The sequence below is a fragment of the Haliotis asinina genome, chromosome 13 (genome assembly GCF_037392515.1).
Source record: "Haliotis asinina isolate JCU_RB_2024 chromosome 13, JCU_Hal_asi_v2, whole genome shotgun sequence".
Classification (NCBI taxonomy): Eukaryota; Metazoa; Mollusca; class Gastropoda; order Lepetellida; family Haliotidae; genus Haliotis; species Haliotis asinina.
Window position 1 is genome coordinate 28,474,512 of NC_090292.1, and position 16,842 is coordinate 28,491,353.

General features: G+C 40.2%; 1 protein-coding gene across 1 annotated transcript; it reads left to right on the plus strand.

Moving 5' to 3' along the window:
- The first annotated feature begins 12,682 nt into the window (after positions 1 to 12,682).
- LOC137259489 (galactoside alpha-(1,2)-fucosyltransferase 2-like) lies at positions 12,683 to 13,759 on the plus strand. The gene has a single exon (XM_067797131.1). The coding sequence runs from the start codon at positions 12,683 to 12,685 to the stop codon at positions 13,757 to 13,759; it is 1,077 nt and encodes a 358-aa protein (XP_067653232.1).
- Positions 13,760 to 16,842: the final 3,083 nt, after the last annotated feature.

The window sequence follows — 16,842 nt, forward strand, 5'->3', positions numbered from 1 at the left end:
ACTGTGCAGAAATATGCATCAGTCAGTGTTCAGTCCAAGGAGATCCTGTGATCCTGCTCAGGGACACCTTGTAAGGGTGGCAATGTGCAGAAAGAAATTTAGAAAGTGTTCAGTCCAAGGAGATGCTCTGATCTTGTACATGGACGACCCACAGCGGTGCCACTGTACAGAAGATCCTTCAGAGCATGTTCCAGTCCAAGGAGATCCTGTGTACATGGATGTCCTGTAGGGGTGACACTGTACAGAAGGTTCTTCAGAGCATGTTCCAGTCCAAGGAGATCCTGTGTACATGGATGTCCTGTAGGGGTGACACTGTACAGAAGATCCTTCAGAGCATGTTCCAGTCCAAGGAGATCCTGTGTACATGGATGTCCTGTAGGGGTGACACTGTACAGAAAGCTTCTACATGGAAGGAATAGGTCCAAGGACAGACACTTTGTAAGGATACTGCTGTGCAGAAAGATTCTTCAGCGAGTGAACAATCCAAACAAATACTATGGGAAGCACCTGTTGAGGGTTGACCCTGAAGAGAAATCCTGCAGGGAGCACCTGTTGTGGATTGATCCCGAACTGAGATCCTTTGTGCAGTACCTGTTCGGGGTTGACCCTGTGCAGAGAAAAACATGTTTTGAGAGATCTGTTAACCTATCTTTGGACATCTTGACGGTTGATCCTAAGTGGGAAGATCCTGTGCAGTGAAATCTTTTAGGATGATCTTTGGCGCAATTCTGCATTGGAAAATCTTGGTGCCATGATCCCACATTTTTCTGTTTCCTTTAACCTTAATCCATGTTACTCCATGTTATTCCATCTTAGTCAACCTTAATCCATGCCATTCCATGTTATTCCATCTTAGTCAACCTTAATCCATGACATTCCATGTTATTCCATCGTAGTCAACCTTAGTCCATGTCACTCCATGTTATTCTGTCTTGGTCAACCTTAATCCATGTCATACCATCTCATTCACCTTAATCAGTGTCATTTCATATTATTCCATGTCATTCAACCTTATTCAGTGTTATTCCATGTTATTCCATGTTACTTCATCTCATTCAACCTTAATCCATCTCTCTCCGTGTTACTCCATCTCATTCATTTTTACTCCATCCATGGTAATCCATCTCATTCAACCTTAATCCATCTCTCTCCATGTTACTTCATCTCATTCAACCTTAATCCATCTCTCTCCATGTTACTCCATCTCATTCATTTTTACTCTATCCATGTTATCCCATCTCATTCAACCTTAATCCATGTCTAACCATGTTATCCCATGTCATTCAACCTTGTTCCATCCTATTCCATGTCATTCCATATTATCTTATTCCGCCCAGTGTTTAACCTCCAACACCAGCTGCAACTGCTGAATTCAGTATGTTGCAAGGGGATATCAAAAAGCATTCTCTTCCCACACAGGTTACAAATGCAAGCAATGTGGAGAAACAAATATGACATGACTGAGTTCTGTCTAGAAGAAACATTTGAGTATCGCGCTCGGGAAGTGGTTCTATTTTTCACGATGCATCCGACAATTACCTAGATCTTGCAAACGATCACTTTTGAAACAAGGTCGCTGATTGCACTACTAAATCTGATTGCCTCCAATCACAAGTCTTGAACACTCGCACCATGAAAGGGTCGTATTAGAACAGAGGTTCGTAGGAGGATGTGACAAGTAACCTCTGTGGGAAGAGAATGATCAAAAAGTAGTGTGCCCAAGTATATTCTCAATGTCCAATGTTTGTAAAGTTTACATTTCATTTTAATGGATCATTAGCAGAGTCATATCCAAAGTTTCACATATGTGGGTAATATTGTTCATGAGATACAAGTCATCACAGCTTTGGGGTATAATATTTGTAAAATGATTGCAGAGAACGAAAACGATATGTCATTCTGTACGTCTTGAATAATGGTTTGTCCTCAGATAATATATAAAATATGTTCAGAATGGTATTGGATGAATTCCCGTCATAATCAACAGCCAAAGATTTGGATTGCTTAATTTACATTTAGATGGGCTGATTTTTAAGGACACCCTCTTTTTGATCTTTCACAAACATTGTGTTCAGACATTCAAGTTGGCACTGTTTTCAATATTTTGGGAGCTTACACTTGTGTGACCATTCATTTTTTAGTTTGGCATCATATATGAATAGTGAAAACATCAGAATCAGTTAAGTTTGTATGATTGTGTCTTCTGAAAGTGGGGGTGTAATGTCATCAAAACAAGCTCTTTCAGTAAACAAGAAGAGGGGAGAGTCACGTTATCAAGCAATTGTAGTTTAAAATTGCATTTTTATGTACTCAAATATATAAGTTTTATTCTAGTGGACTTCTGCCTATCTCACTCAAACAAAATGTTTCTTGCATAGTTTGTTTCTTGAAGTTTGTGATGCATTTATTACAGATTTTGCGTTTTTGGGGCATACCAAACAAAATGGGGAACGTGAGGCTGGAACATAGCAAACCAATTTGCTTGAGGTTGACAGATTATTATATAGTAAAATGAAACATAAAAACAGTTGCATTCATATCATTGCCTGGGTGATGATCGATACTTTTTGATATCCCCTCATACACCACCATTGACTTAATGGTGTTACATGAAAATATGACTCTCCATGACAGGGGACCACATGTTTTGGGGGTTTTTTTGGTTAAAAGAAAACCCTCTCTGGATTTTTGAAACAGGAAGTCATTGATCCTGGGTATTTTGATTTTCACTTTATGGCATTTTAAAATTTTACATACAATGACCAATCTGCTTTATTGAGAGAGTGCATGAAATGGAATGGACAAAAAATGTTTTGTTTCATATTGACTGGAGCTTTTCACCTAAATCTAAGCACTCCTTTCAATTTCTAAACGGTAGACAAAGCACAGGACATTGTTATGTATTGACTTTAGTGAATGAATACAGCTGCATTGTCGGAACTACTTTTGTTAGATGACATGTGAATGAATACAGCTGCATTGTCGGAACTACTTTTGTTAGATGACATGTGAATGAATACAGCTGCATTGTCGGAACTACTTTTGTTAGATGACATGTGAATGAATACAGCTGCATTGTCGGAACTACTTTTGTTAGATGACATGTGAATGAATACAGCTGCATTGTCGGAACTACTTTTGTTAGATGACATGTGAATGAATACAGCTGCATTGTCGGAACTACTTTTGTTAGATGACATGTGAATGAATACAGCTGCATTGTCGGAACTACTTTTGTTAGATGACATGAGCAAGAATACGAAACACATGCTGTGTGGCATGCATGAGTGTGTATGGTTTTATGCTGCTTATAGCAATATTGCAGAAACATCATGGCGAAGAACACCAGAATTCACACATTGTACCCAAGTGGGGAACCAAACCCGGTTCCCTGGCATGATAAGCAAACACTTTAACCACTAGGCTAGTGCCATAGTACTACCCAATCCCTGCTTACATAAACTGTCGATTGTGTACGAACAGTGGGGTAGCCTAGTAGTTAAAGTGCTCGCTCGTTGCGTCGAAGACCTGGGTTCGATTCCCCACGTGTTTGTTGCGCCAAACAACAGTGTATGAAATAGCATCTGCCCGGCAGCCCGTTGTTTGCTAGTTTGATGGTGTACTTACAACTTTATTTTATAACCAGCCCTGTGCGCCAATACATTTTCCAAGGGTATGTGTGGAAAAATTTCCACCCCTAATCCCTGTTCTGTTTTATCGTTCAATAATAAAGAACAAATGTTTATTTATCAAAAATCCTTAACACTAACCATTACCCTAACCCTAAACAAAATCCTTACTCTAACTCTAAGACCCTAAATCCTTGAAACAATCCTAATGAATAAAGGATACATTTCAAGCGGAGGTTACAGGCAAGACTCTGACCGTCTAGAGAATGTTTCCAGCCAGTGAATAATGTTCTTCATTTGTTCTGATTCTGATGGCAGTGACACTAAACGAATCAACAGTTACCACCAAGTTATGATATTATTTAATTTGATTTTACAGATGTTAAAGTTTACTTCACTACAAGTAATTCATTAATTCTTTTTCTAAACACCATATCTCAATTTCCTATTTTTAATACAGGGCTGGTTGGTTACATGTTAGCAGGGCTGGTTGGTTACATGTTAGCTGGGCTGGCAACATTTGTTAGTTACAAACCCTGTGGGCTTTCTGGCATTTTCAGGGAATTTCAAACACTGGTATGAAGACCCGGGTTCGATTCCCCACATGTGTTCAGTGTGTGAATGTTGCTAAAAATGGAGTAAAACTAAACTAACAAGTTTCTTCCTTTACTGTTTGATAACAGATGTCCCAAATAATTCATCGAATCATATTTTTACAGATGTTCAATGTATGTTGATAATCAAAATGTTAAACGCATGAGATAATCCATGTATATGAGCACATTGTAGAGCTAGATAAAACAAAGTGAAATTTTTCTCGGGCACCTGCATGTCACTTTTATTTGTGCACGTAACAATTTTTTATTGCCATTAAAAAATAGATATCTTTTACTTTGCCACATCCCGATCATCCGTTTGTCCACAATAAGAATGAGTGTCTGTAAGAACGAGTGTGACTGAATCTACAACTCATTAACACGCTCTAAACTTTCCAAGCTGTATTTCTGAGAGAGAAAATCAAAAGCATATGCCTCCCTGGTCACTTTTTTTTTCGTAAAAAAACATTTTTTAAAGTTCTATCACCCTTGTCACTTTTGAAAAAAAAATGTGCCCAAGAAACATTTATTTTTTTATGTAGCCTAATGTATATTGAATTTAAATTGCTGGACGATTTCAAATTCTGTATTATAGATGTATTTTTGTTGAATGTTTGAAATGTATTGCAATATGCTGTAAATTTTCAGAACATGTTCAGCAGAATATTTTGAAAAACGTTCTCAGTACTGCTTTTAATGTACAATTTACACATCTTAGCATCTGTGTTTTTTATAATGTATTTTTCCAAGGCCATTTTAACTGCAAAATGTGTTGTCCAGTTGTGAATATTGCAATTTCTTCGCTGTGGGGTTTGTCCCATGGATAGCCAAGTGGTTAAAGCGTTTGCTCATCTCACCTAAAACCTATGTTCAGTTCCCAGTACGTGTTCAATATGTGAAGCCCATTTTGTGTGTCCATTGACCTGATATTGCTAGAATATTGCTGAAAGAGGTGTAGACCCTAGTTGAATGGCTGGAGTAAGTGAATGAGTTTAGTTTTATGCCACTTTTAGCAATATTCCTGTAATATCATGGCAGGGGACACCAGAAATGTGTTTCACACATTGTATCCATATGGGGAATCGAACCAGGGTCTGCAGCATGACGAATGAGCGCTTTTACCACCAGGCTATCATCCCTTTGCCCTTGTGTCCCTAGATGACTTGACTGGACCATGGAGGTGCATCATAATGCTGTACATTGTCGATGTTCCCTCATTGTAGCAATCACAGGATTGTTTAGTCTGGACTCTATAATTTACAGAAGAAAGGTCTGCTTCCAGATTTTTTTATTTTGATTTTTTTTTCAGAAAAACAACTGTTAAAAGTAGTTATAATGGTCTTGCCTGTTGTAAATATTGGTAACAGTTCCTCCCGTTCTGCCATTCCAAATAATATTTATATAACAAAACCTTTACTAGAGGACTGACAAAAGTAACAAAAGGCCCCATAATTAAGGATAATATGTAGGTTTGAACGACTTAGTGTTGCCTCTGTTAATCTGCCGAAGAAAGAATATGGGGAAACGGAAGGAGTCTTTCAAAATGTTTTGTAAATATGTCATTAGAAGTGGTCCGTCCTTGTTTAATGCATTGCAACTGATCAAAGGGTATACTTGTAAATAAGTCATCATTGATCTCAGTTTTTCGTGCATGGCTATAACATATTAACGACTATTTTGTTTTAATGTAAATGTACATAAACTTTACAGTGCATTGAGCTCTTTGTAGTATTTTGAGCTGACAATCTTATTTTAATAAAAGCCTAAATCCTTACCTTTTGTCCTGTTACTGTGTCTTGACATCAAGAACAATGTACAATCAATGTACCTTAGCAACACTAGCTAAATAACAAACTATGGCTTGTGGAGTGAGTGAGTATGGTTTTACTTCGCTTTTAGCAGTGTCTCAGCAACATCACAGGGCCGGACACCAGAAATGGGCTTCAAACATTGTACCTGTATGTGAAATCAAACCCGGGTCCTCGGCGTGATGAGCGAACGCTTTTACCACTAGGCTACCCAATGGGTTATGGTGAGTGAGTTTAGTTTAACGCTTTACTCAGCCATATTCCTGCGGTGGCGGTCTGTAAATAATCGAGTTTGGACCAGACAATCCAGTGATCAACGGCATGAGCATCGATCTGCACAATTGGGAACCGATGACGTGTCAACCAAGTCAGCGAGCCTGACCACCCGATGCCGTTAGTCGCCTCTTACGACAAGCATAGTCGCCTTTTATGGCAAGCATGGGTTGCTGAAGGCCTATTCTACCCCGGGTTCTTCACGGGTCGGAAATGCAGAATATGTCACTGGGTTATGGAGGAAAATAAAGCTGGTTCCTCGTTAGTGGCATGATTTTAATATTTCAGCAAATTTCTCGTTATTTCATCGATTATTTTGTGATTGTTCAAATATGTTCCTGATATTTCATCTTATTTGATTCTTCAAGCCTTCCAAAAACTGATATTTTGACACAACTGTAAGTGTCCTTTTAAAAAATTTGGAATTTAATTGAAAATGATCGAGAAAATATACATCCGAGATCATACATTACTGTTTGACAAGTATCAAACGAGCCACGACCTGACAAAATAATGACCCCAATCTGTGTATTTGAGAACACCCTCCAGAACATTCTATTTGAAACACGGGGGGAAACAGGTTGTCATGTAAATATTGAAAAGTTCAATTTCCTCGTGTGAATCGTGTCGTGATGTTGTTTTGCTGATGTAGCCGAATTTCCTTGGTCTGGCTCTGGGCTGCTGCTCAAGACGACAGGACACAATGGTGGTGAGATGATAAGCGTTATTTGCTGGAGAATGAAGCTGTTCTAGAGCTAAGCCTGGGAAATGGACAAGATGTTTCCTGTTTAACAGCTTTTGGAGTCTTAAATATTTAATCAAATAAATAATTTTAAATATTTAATAGTTTCAGATATCACAGTTTACAATATATTTATTACTATCTGAGACATGTTATTGATTAAAATAGGTTAAAGATATTACACTGTGGACAAAGGTAGGCACATGGTTTCAGCTATGTTGGAAATTTACACTAATTTTATAAATAATACATTTAACTCAATTTGAAAATTATCAAGTCACTCACTCACACTTGAAATATATGACCCGTGAAGGTCCCGGGGTAGAAGAGGCCTTCAGTAACCCTTGCTTGCCATAAAAAGGCGACTATGCTTGTCGTAAGAGGCGACTAACGGGATCGAGTGGTCAGGCTCGCTGACTTGGTTGACACATGTCATCGGTTCCCAGTTGTGCAGATTGATGCTCATGTTGTTGATCACTGGATTGTCTGGTCCAGACCCGATTATTTACAGACCGCCACCATATAGCTGGAATGTTGCTGAGTGCGGCGTAAAACTGAACTCACTCACTCACTCACTTGAAATATTACCACAGCTAGTAGTAGTCTCGTTAGTACGATGTTGGCCAGCAGTTTTAAGTGAGATATCACTCTGTTCATAATCCACAGGAACTGACGCTGAGAAATCGAATCTTATCAGCATGAGGTGGAGACTGACAGATGTCAGTTGTGTGAAGGTGGATACTTTGTTCGACGTGGTGGTGTGTCATGGTGCCCTCCGCCGTGATATTGCCAGCGAGTTGAGATAAATAATACAATTTGCCGTTTGAGATTGACATACAAAGATCGAGGGAAAGACTGCTTTGGGCAGTTGAGTTGGGTATTGGCGCTATACAAATACTAGCATGATAATAAACATTGTTGAAAACGACAGAACACTCACTGTTCATTATAGCTCTACGCCGATCTGTAAATAATTAAGTCTGGACCAGACAATCCTGAGATCAACAGCATGGCCATCAATCTACGCATTTTGGGATACGATGACATGTGTCACTCCAGTCAGCGAGCCTGGCCACCCAATTCGAGTCAGTCGCCTTTTACGACAAGCACAGTCGCCTTTTACGACAAGCATGGATTGCCGAAGACCAGTCCTAATCCAGGTCTTCTCCGGTCCGGTCTTCTCGGGTCCACTCTTTATAAGGCTTGTGTACTAGCATATTGATTAGATTCATTCGTATGACACAAAAAGAAAATTGATATATAATATATAAATATTGGTTGCAACATTGCACAGCTGCTCAGGTCACCGGATGAGCTGAATGTGCAGCACTTGCTCCATTTTATGGCTAACAGAGATATACTCTTCATAAAAAGAACCGCACAAACGTTTTCCGCAGTTCAGTTCGATATATAATCGTGAGAGCAATCGTCATTAAGATAATCCGAATCCCGTCGATGATGTCGTGGTTGTTATGCATTTGGCGCAAACGCGTCCCACAATGTGTTTATAAACGTATGTCATAAGACATAAGACATAAGTGTGTGTGTGTGTGTAGAGGAGGAGGGGGCGGGGGGGGGGGGGGGGGGGGGGGGGAGGGGGGTTGTGTGCATGTAACATGTATCATATTTGGGATTACACTTTCTTAGTAAAGTACACATTCTAGTACTATTTTGTTTGAGTCCCATTCTAGATGCGAACCCACACGCTCAGAGTCGGGCACCTAATCGCCAGCACACAGAGTCAGGCACCTAGTCCCCTCAGCCACCGCGACTTCCACAGTAATGGAAGTTGGACATCTGGTTGTCTAGACTGCGTACTTTGTGTACCCCTCTGATAAGTGTACGTTACATTATAGTCTAGTACGTTTTTGGTTGGGTCCCATCCAGGATTAATGGCTTAGCGGGATAGGCGGCTGACTTTGTGAGCTGGCCTGATTCTGAGGGTGTGGGCTTGAATCACGCATGACCCTTGAACGTCCGGGATAGAATGGGCCTTCAGCAACCAATACTTGTCATAAAAGGCGACTATGCTTGCTGTAAGAGGCGACTAACGGGATTGGGTGGTCAAGCTCGCTGACTTTGTTGACACATATCATCGGTTCCCAATTGTGCAAATCGATGCTCATGTTGTTGATCACTGGATTATCTGGTCCAGACTCGATTATTTACAGACCGCCGTCATATAGCTGTAATATTGCTGAGTGCGTCGTAAAACTAAACTCACTCACTCACTCAGCGTCCTTCCATGACCTTCCAAATCGTATGATCTGAAGGCGATCGTGCATATTTGGCATGACTTGATCGATGCCAGTGACACCGATACACATGTTCGTCCGTGTGTCGAATTTCCTTCATCTCTGATCGAGCTTACGGTTCCTTATATTATATACCTTTCTGTTCCTTCCATTTTTTCAAATATGTCGGTAACATCTGATCCAATTTTAAGTGTCTTTTGATATCAAATATATCACCAGGGGTTCATAAAGTTACAAAAAACGAGTTTGCCGAGGTGGCTTTCGGGTTGCTTTTTTCAAAGAGCGTTGAGATTTTATTTATCATCAAAAATCACTCTGCATTAGTTTTAAATAACAATGTATATCTCTGAACACGGTTCTGCCGTGAGGCATGTAGGGCATCGATCTCACAGCATTGTGACGTCATCAAGTTAATGACGTCATAGCATTGTCAGGGAATTGTACAAAATCTGTCAAAATGATGTCTCCTAGGTGAGATCAGTTTGGGACCATTGGGACTGATTTAGGCAATGCTACTTTAGCTGCCTCCTGACGATGCACGTGCAACATGTGTTGACAGATGGATCATCACCGTTGAGCAAATGAAAATATGCTGGGCAAAAACGCAACACTGGGAGAAATGCATTCAGTTGAAAACGGGTAGTTTAGGCTCATTACATCCGTAAGCCAGATTTATCCACGAGCATCACACTTTGCTCTATATGGGTATGTTTCGGACACAAAGTATTCAAAGTTTCTTTGTGGAGCATATTATCGCCAGTAGGGCAAATTGTCTCGCCCAACGGCGGGATATTGTAGCAATCTCATGACAAAAAATCAGATAAGAATAGTTACCTCATGTGTCTTGATACCTGCTGCTGTGCTTTCATTTATTTACAACACTTAACACATGACTTATGATGAAACGCGAATATCTTCGCCCGTGGAGCAATTTCATGCACCCGTGTGTGAGAATATTTTAATTACGCTATAAATAAACGCGGCACATTCAGTTTCCAGCATGAAGTTATCACGTGTTCACAGTATGTATACAAATTGAGTTTGTGAGCATTTAATTACTTTCGATATTGATTCATTTTGTCAATACCAGATGATACTTGAACAACGCCTGTCAACAGATTTAAAGTCCGACTCTCCACGAACAGACGACATCTATCGCTTGCAAGCGTAATACGCATTCGTAATGTAAGTATATATATATATGTTTTAACTATATGTACTTACACTTTGAAAAACATATTTTCTTGTAAACGGTGAAATTTAAGTTGTATTGGATTGAAGCTTTTCCTTTGACAAGAGAGCACAATCCCGATCACAATACACGATGCATGCGGTCACTCTCCAAGTGATATTGTGTAGTCATGATTTCAGAAGTAGAAAACTTTGTCTAAAATACAGAAGTTCTCTTAGCGCTAAGATAGTCATGAGTGCCATTCACTAACATTAACTTTCGACTATCTTAGCTCTAGAGAGCTTCGAAAATATAGACCCAGGTAGCCTAGTGGTTGAAATGTTCTTTCGGCACAATGAATGGTCGCGTTCTATTCCCACCTAAATACAATGTGTGAAGCCCATTTGATCCCCAGAAACAAGCAAATCTACGGAAAAACGCTTCACCCTTAAACGGCCTTTTTAAAGAGTGTTAGTAATAGTGGAAGTACCTAAAAATACAGGACTGTTGTATGGTGACTTGGGGCGGTGGGGTAGCTTGATGGTTACAGCGTCTGCTCGTCACGCCGAAGACCCGTGTTCGACTCCCCACATGGATATAATGTGTGAAGCCCATCTCTGGTCTCACCCGCCATGATATATCTGGAACATTGCTAAAGGCGGCATAACACTAAACTCAATCACTCACTAATCAGCCATCTAACCCACTCAGCCACTGCATATAGCCTCACTCAGTTCAGTTAAGTTCTTATATTACAATTGTTTTAATTCCTTTGCCGACAGCTTTCTAGAATCTGATTTTATGCAGCAAGATGTTTTTAAAAAAATGGCCACGGTATGAGTGAAATACTATCTATGTGTCTGAACAACTTACCTCATGATCACTGATAATAACAAGGGCGCCTTTGACAAACTGAACTACAAATAGTGGTCCTTTTGAGTTCGTTATAAACGTAGCTTCTGTGCTTAACCCCTTGCCTTCCTTGTAAAGGCTTGTAAAGCGGGAAAAAATATAATTTAAAAAATCGAACCACATTTGGGAGAGAATGTTAAAAAAAACATTTTCAAGCTTTATAAGTAAACGACTCCCAAATGCTATCTGACGTTTCAGTGCCAGGTGGCTACATTGTTATGCGATTTGGCGATGTTCTGATGACGTCAGAGCTCGTTTGAAGAACATTCGGGACGTTCAGTGTAAAGACTCGCCATACTAGGCGACGTGGCGTCATTTCCATTGTGTATCATGCTATTTCAGTGCAGCATTAGTAATTTTCACGAAGAGGGTTTAGAATGGATCGTTGTCAAATTTGACAGGCAAATTTGAAATCATCTCTGCTCAATGTCATTTCAGTTTTCCGACCACTATTTAACTAAAGACATCACATTTATCAACTCACCTACGGTTCCACAATGCACAATCCCATGGGCCGCCATGTTGAAGGTGTTCACGGCACTGAACGTATGTTGATTAAATTTTTGTCATTCGATAAATAAGCAACGGAAAATTAAGCAGAAATTAGAAATAATAAGAAAGATGATTCCTCACTAATGTGTAAATTTTGACTTGGGTCTTATCATTATGTCCATTAAATTATTTATGCTACACTGAAATAATACGTAAGTCAATGGAAATTACGTCAAGTGGCCCAATATAACTGGCACGGGTCTGTATATTGCAGTCCATTCTTGGCAACCGCTTGTTGTTGTTGATTGTAACTAACAGCCAAACTCGCGTCTTGGATTTACGCCATGGAGCAATATTCCAGAGACAGGCATGTGGAATGGGTTTCAGACATTCTACCCATGGTTGGAATCGAAACCGGTACATCGGCGTAACGAGCAAGCACTTTATCCACATGCCGCCCTAGTCTAACATGAGGATGATCAGTTTCAGGTGATGCTGTTTAAAAAACGCAAAGGTTTATACTTAGAATTCGAAGAACACAAGGAAGCAAACGACTTGTCGGCATCTTCATAAGGAAATGTCAGCCACGCTGGCCAAGGAATAGGCCCTTGAGTGAATCACGGAAGGTACAGCCAATCACGGATACCTCGAGAGGTAAATCAGATCATGAACACAGTGTTTTTCGTATAAGCGGAACTGAGCACACTGGAAACGACCTGTGAACCTCTGGAACAATTGTACCCCTTTTATATATCCACGATTTGACTCGCAAGTCTTTGCTTTGTTCTGTCTTTGACTGAAACCATGAAAATTAAAAAGCTCTTCCTTGTCTTCGGCGCTCTACTTATAAACCTAACAATGCTGATAATAGTTTTAAGTAGACTGAGCCATTTGAACCTGCACATTGTCAAATTACAACACGCTTTCACCCCTGACAACGAAAACAGTTTCGACAATGAGATTGATAAAATAATGTCTTCATATAATATACAAACGAACACGACATGCCTTTTTAACTTCTCATTTTCTGACACAACGATCAACAAAGTGTTGACAAGATGGCGGACTGCCAAACCTCAAGAGAAGATGTTGACAATATCATTGAAAGGTCGCCTAGGAAACCACATGTTTCAATATGCCTCCCTCTTGGGAATCGCTTTCTTGTCGGGAAGAGTTCCGGTTTTGGAAAACTCTTTAACAACCCAAAGTCTTACCACACTCTTCAACATATCCTTCATAGGAAATGTCAAGAAAGAGGACATGATACGTTTCGATGAGACGAACTATGCGTCATATGACTGCCAGCTATACAACCTGTCTGATTCGAATATCGAGATAAAGGGGTACATGCAATCGTGGAAGTACTTCTACTCTATCAGAGCTATAATCAGAAAAGAGTTTACGTTCGTTCAAAAATACAAGGATCTCAGTGCTCAATGTTTCCAGAAATACACAGGTCAGTATGGAAACAGAACGGTCGTAGGGTTTCATGTACGAAGGACAGACATGATCCGGGACTGGAAGCTTGGCTACACATCGGCCCCTTTGTCCTACATGCTCAAAGCTATGAGACACATGAAGACCAAGTTTCGTGATCCCATTTTTCTTATTGCAACCGATGACAAAAGATGGTGCAGGGAAAATCTACAGTTCCCGGATGTTGTTCTAATGGACAACACAAATCCTTATTTGGACTTTGCGACCTTGACTTTGTGTGATCACATGATCGTGACAGTGGGGACTTTTGGGTGGTGGGTCGCGTGGCTGGGTAATGGATATACCGTGTACTACAAAGATTACCCCAGAGCCGGTTCTTGGCTTGCCTCTCATTTCACTGACGATGATTACTTCATGCCAGATTGGGTGCCACTTGGTGCTTGAACTGGATTTGCTCTTGTCTGAGAAGGAATCAAGTTTGGTTACCCTGGAAACAATCAGAACAAAACCAGTGATGGATACATGGCCCAAACCATCACTCATCGTGAGGTGACAGTATCTTTAGACTGGTACTCTGCCTATGCTACGCTCAGCAAGCTAGCAAGCTGGCTACACAAAGTGCAGCGAGAGCGCAGCGCGGAATAGGGCAGGGGAACCAGTCTACAGTATCTTGCGTATAAACTTTGACTTTCCATGGATAACGATAACACACGTCATCTATATGGTGGAACATAAAAGAGTTATTATCCATACAGTGAAACATAACCGAGTACATAAAAATCATATGTTGCACAATTGTAATAAACCCTAAAACGAATTTCATTGGTCAGTTATCTGACCATGACCTCCATGACCCCAATGGAATGTGGAACTACTTCTTTTCATTCATAACTTTTTACTACAAATTTACTACGAATGTTCAGTCTCGCTACTACGAGAACAAACCAATGAAATGCTATCAAATACAAAACGTTACAAACAGAAACAAAACGTTACAAACAGAAACAAAAAACTGTTCACACACCGTGTTTATTGATATGAGATTTCATGAAAGGGTAAAAGTAAATTCGGCTCGATAACGACAAGTGGAGCATACGTCACAGGCGACAAACGGCTAACTAATCACAATGCCCGCATTCATTTGATTCAGAAGTTCCAAGACAATAACGTAGCTCCAACGTAAATCATGCAAGTGTCTGCACATACAAATGTACAGAGTGTGAAGAATTATTCACGTCTTTCTGATGCACAACACTGGGGAACTGGGAAATCTGTTGTCTTCGACCGGAAATCAGCCTGCCATGTTTCCATGTTCGCGTCGCGCGTCTTCAATCGTTCCGTCATCGGCAGTTTGTCCGAAATAAATCTAACATCCCAATGCATGTCGAACACATACAAAAGCAAAACCTTGTCTAGTGATGTTGTTCACACTATCTTCGGAGGTCAAGTATACGGGATCGGGGGTGGGGTGGGGGGACATTCCACATCAAAATTGACCGAGACGTTACAAACCGTCGCCGTGTTGCTCGCTCTCCTCTCACTCTTCTGACGACGAATAACTTTCCCATTAACAATGTTTCCAGTTATACAATTCTTACACTTGCTTAAGTTGACAAAGATTAAATTTCAATTCAAAATGTGATTGCATTTTGTTGTCTTCGTGCAAGAGTACATAGTCAATATGTCGCGCTCTTTTCTGAGTAGCATTACACAGGGAGCGTACGTCTATAGTGCCGTATCATTATATTCTTACACGACCTTGACCTTTACGTCAAACGACAACAGCTGATTTCGGATTACGTGGAGTTGTTTAGAAATAAAAAAAAGTTAGATACAAATGGATAATAAAGAAATTAACACATTCGCGAGTGTGTCATATCGTTTTTACGAAACTCGTGTCAGAAAAATGCATATATATATATAATATGTACTTGTTCTGACACGAGTTTCGTAAAAACAATATGACACCACTCGCTCGTGTATTAATCTATTTATATAATATATAACTACACACATACTTTTTTCCTGGCAAACATTGTTTCAGCATTTCGTCGTCTGTGACGTCATCAAACAATTGAGCGTGACGTCAATGAAGAGGGCCATCACACTTGCTTACCGTGTTGTACTGCAAAATAGAAAATGATTACCCCAGTACATCTCTCAGTTTCTAAACAGCCATTACTTTGAAGTACGACTGGGCTCTACCTGCTGTGGTTACTTCTAACACGTTCTCGGCGTCCCTCACTTTCAATCTGTCACAGAACAAAGCATAACACGAATACGACGAACGGCGACTGCAATGGCGACGACAGCTACGAGTACGAAGGACTTACTTACACAAGGTCTCACTTAAGTATGTGTCCAGTTTTGAGGATGATTTCAACACGTAATGTCGTCTGCACCGCCATAACTATGTTTAAACAAAGTTACATACCTGGGCCCCGTTGCTCAAAGCTTTCGTAAGCCTAAGATCTCATAACCTTTCTCATAGCATTCGTACTTCCTACCCTGTAACACAGGGAGTGCAATGCTACGAGAAGAGTTAGGAGAGCTTTGTGAAACGGAGCCCTGGCATGTTTTGTTTGACTAACTGGTTTTGGTAACTGCAAGAGAGCCATCTTACCAAGCAATAAATATGAAATGTCTTTGCATCCAGGTACCATTTCATCCAGGAAGTTCGAGTGAGTGAGTGAGTGAGTGAGTGAGCGAGTTTAGTTTTACGCCGCATTTTCCAATACCACAGCTGGAATCACCAGATGTGGACATCACACATTAGATCTATGTGGGAATAGAACCTGGCATGACGAGCCAACCTCTACGCTACCCAAACACCCCCGATGTTCAAATTTCTCGCGGCACAAATTTAAGATATTTCAAACATTGTATGAGTCATGCGTGTGCAGTGTTCTGTTCTGGTTCCAAATATGTTTTTTACGTGATAGAAATGGACACGCGAATTGGGTAACGAATGTAAAGAATCTTTTTTTCATAACACTTTTTAGTCACATGTGCTATCAGCAGAAAGTTTCCGCCTACGTTTACTAGTATATTTTCGCAAAGGTTAAAAGACATACACCAACGAAATTGACTTGAAAAACTTTCCTATCCTAAGTAGACTGAGCCATTTGAACCTGCACATTGTAAAATTACAACACGCTTTCACCCCTGACAGCGAAAACAGTTTCGACAATGATACTGATAAAACAATGTCTTCATGTAATATAATAAATGTGATCACTCTTCATCTTTTAAACAATGCATTAATACTGACACATCTATTATGTGTCACATCTGTGATGTGTCACCTCTGTTATGTTTCACATCTGTTATGTGTCAGGTTAGAGAAAGTCAGAGTAAGATTAGCTGCTCGTCAATTAGTGAGTGAGAGAGTTTAGTTTTACGTCGCACTCAGCAATATTCCAGCTATATGGCGGCAGTCTGTAAATAATCAAGTCTGGACCAGACAATCCACTGATCAACAACATGAGCATCGATCTGCGCAAATGGGAACCGATGACATGTGTCAA

Excerpts from the sequence above, each read along its gene's own strand:
- LOC137259489 (XM_067797131.1), top strand. The coding sequence starts at position 12,683 with ATGAAAATTAAAAAGCTCTTCCTTGTCTTCGGCGCTCTACTTATAAAC.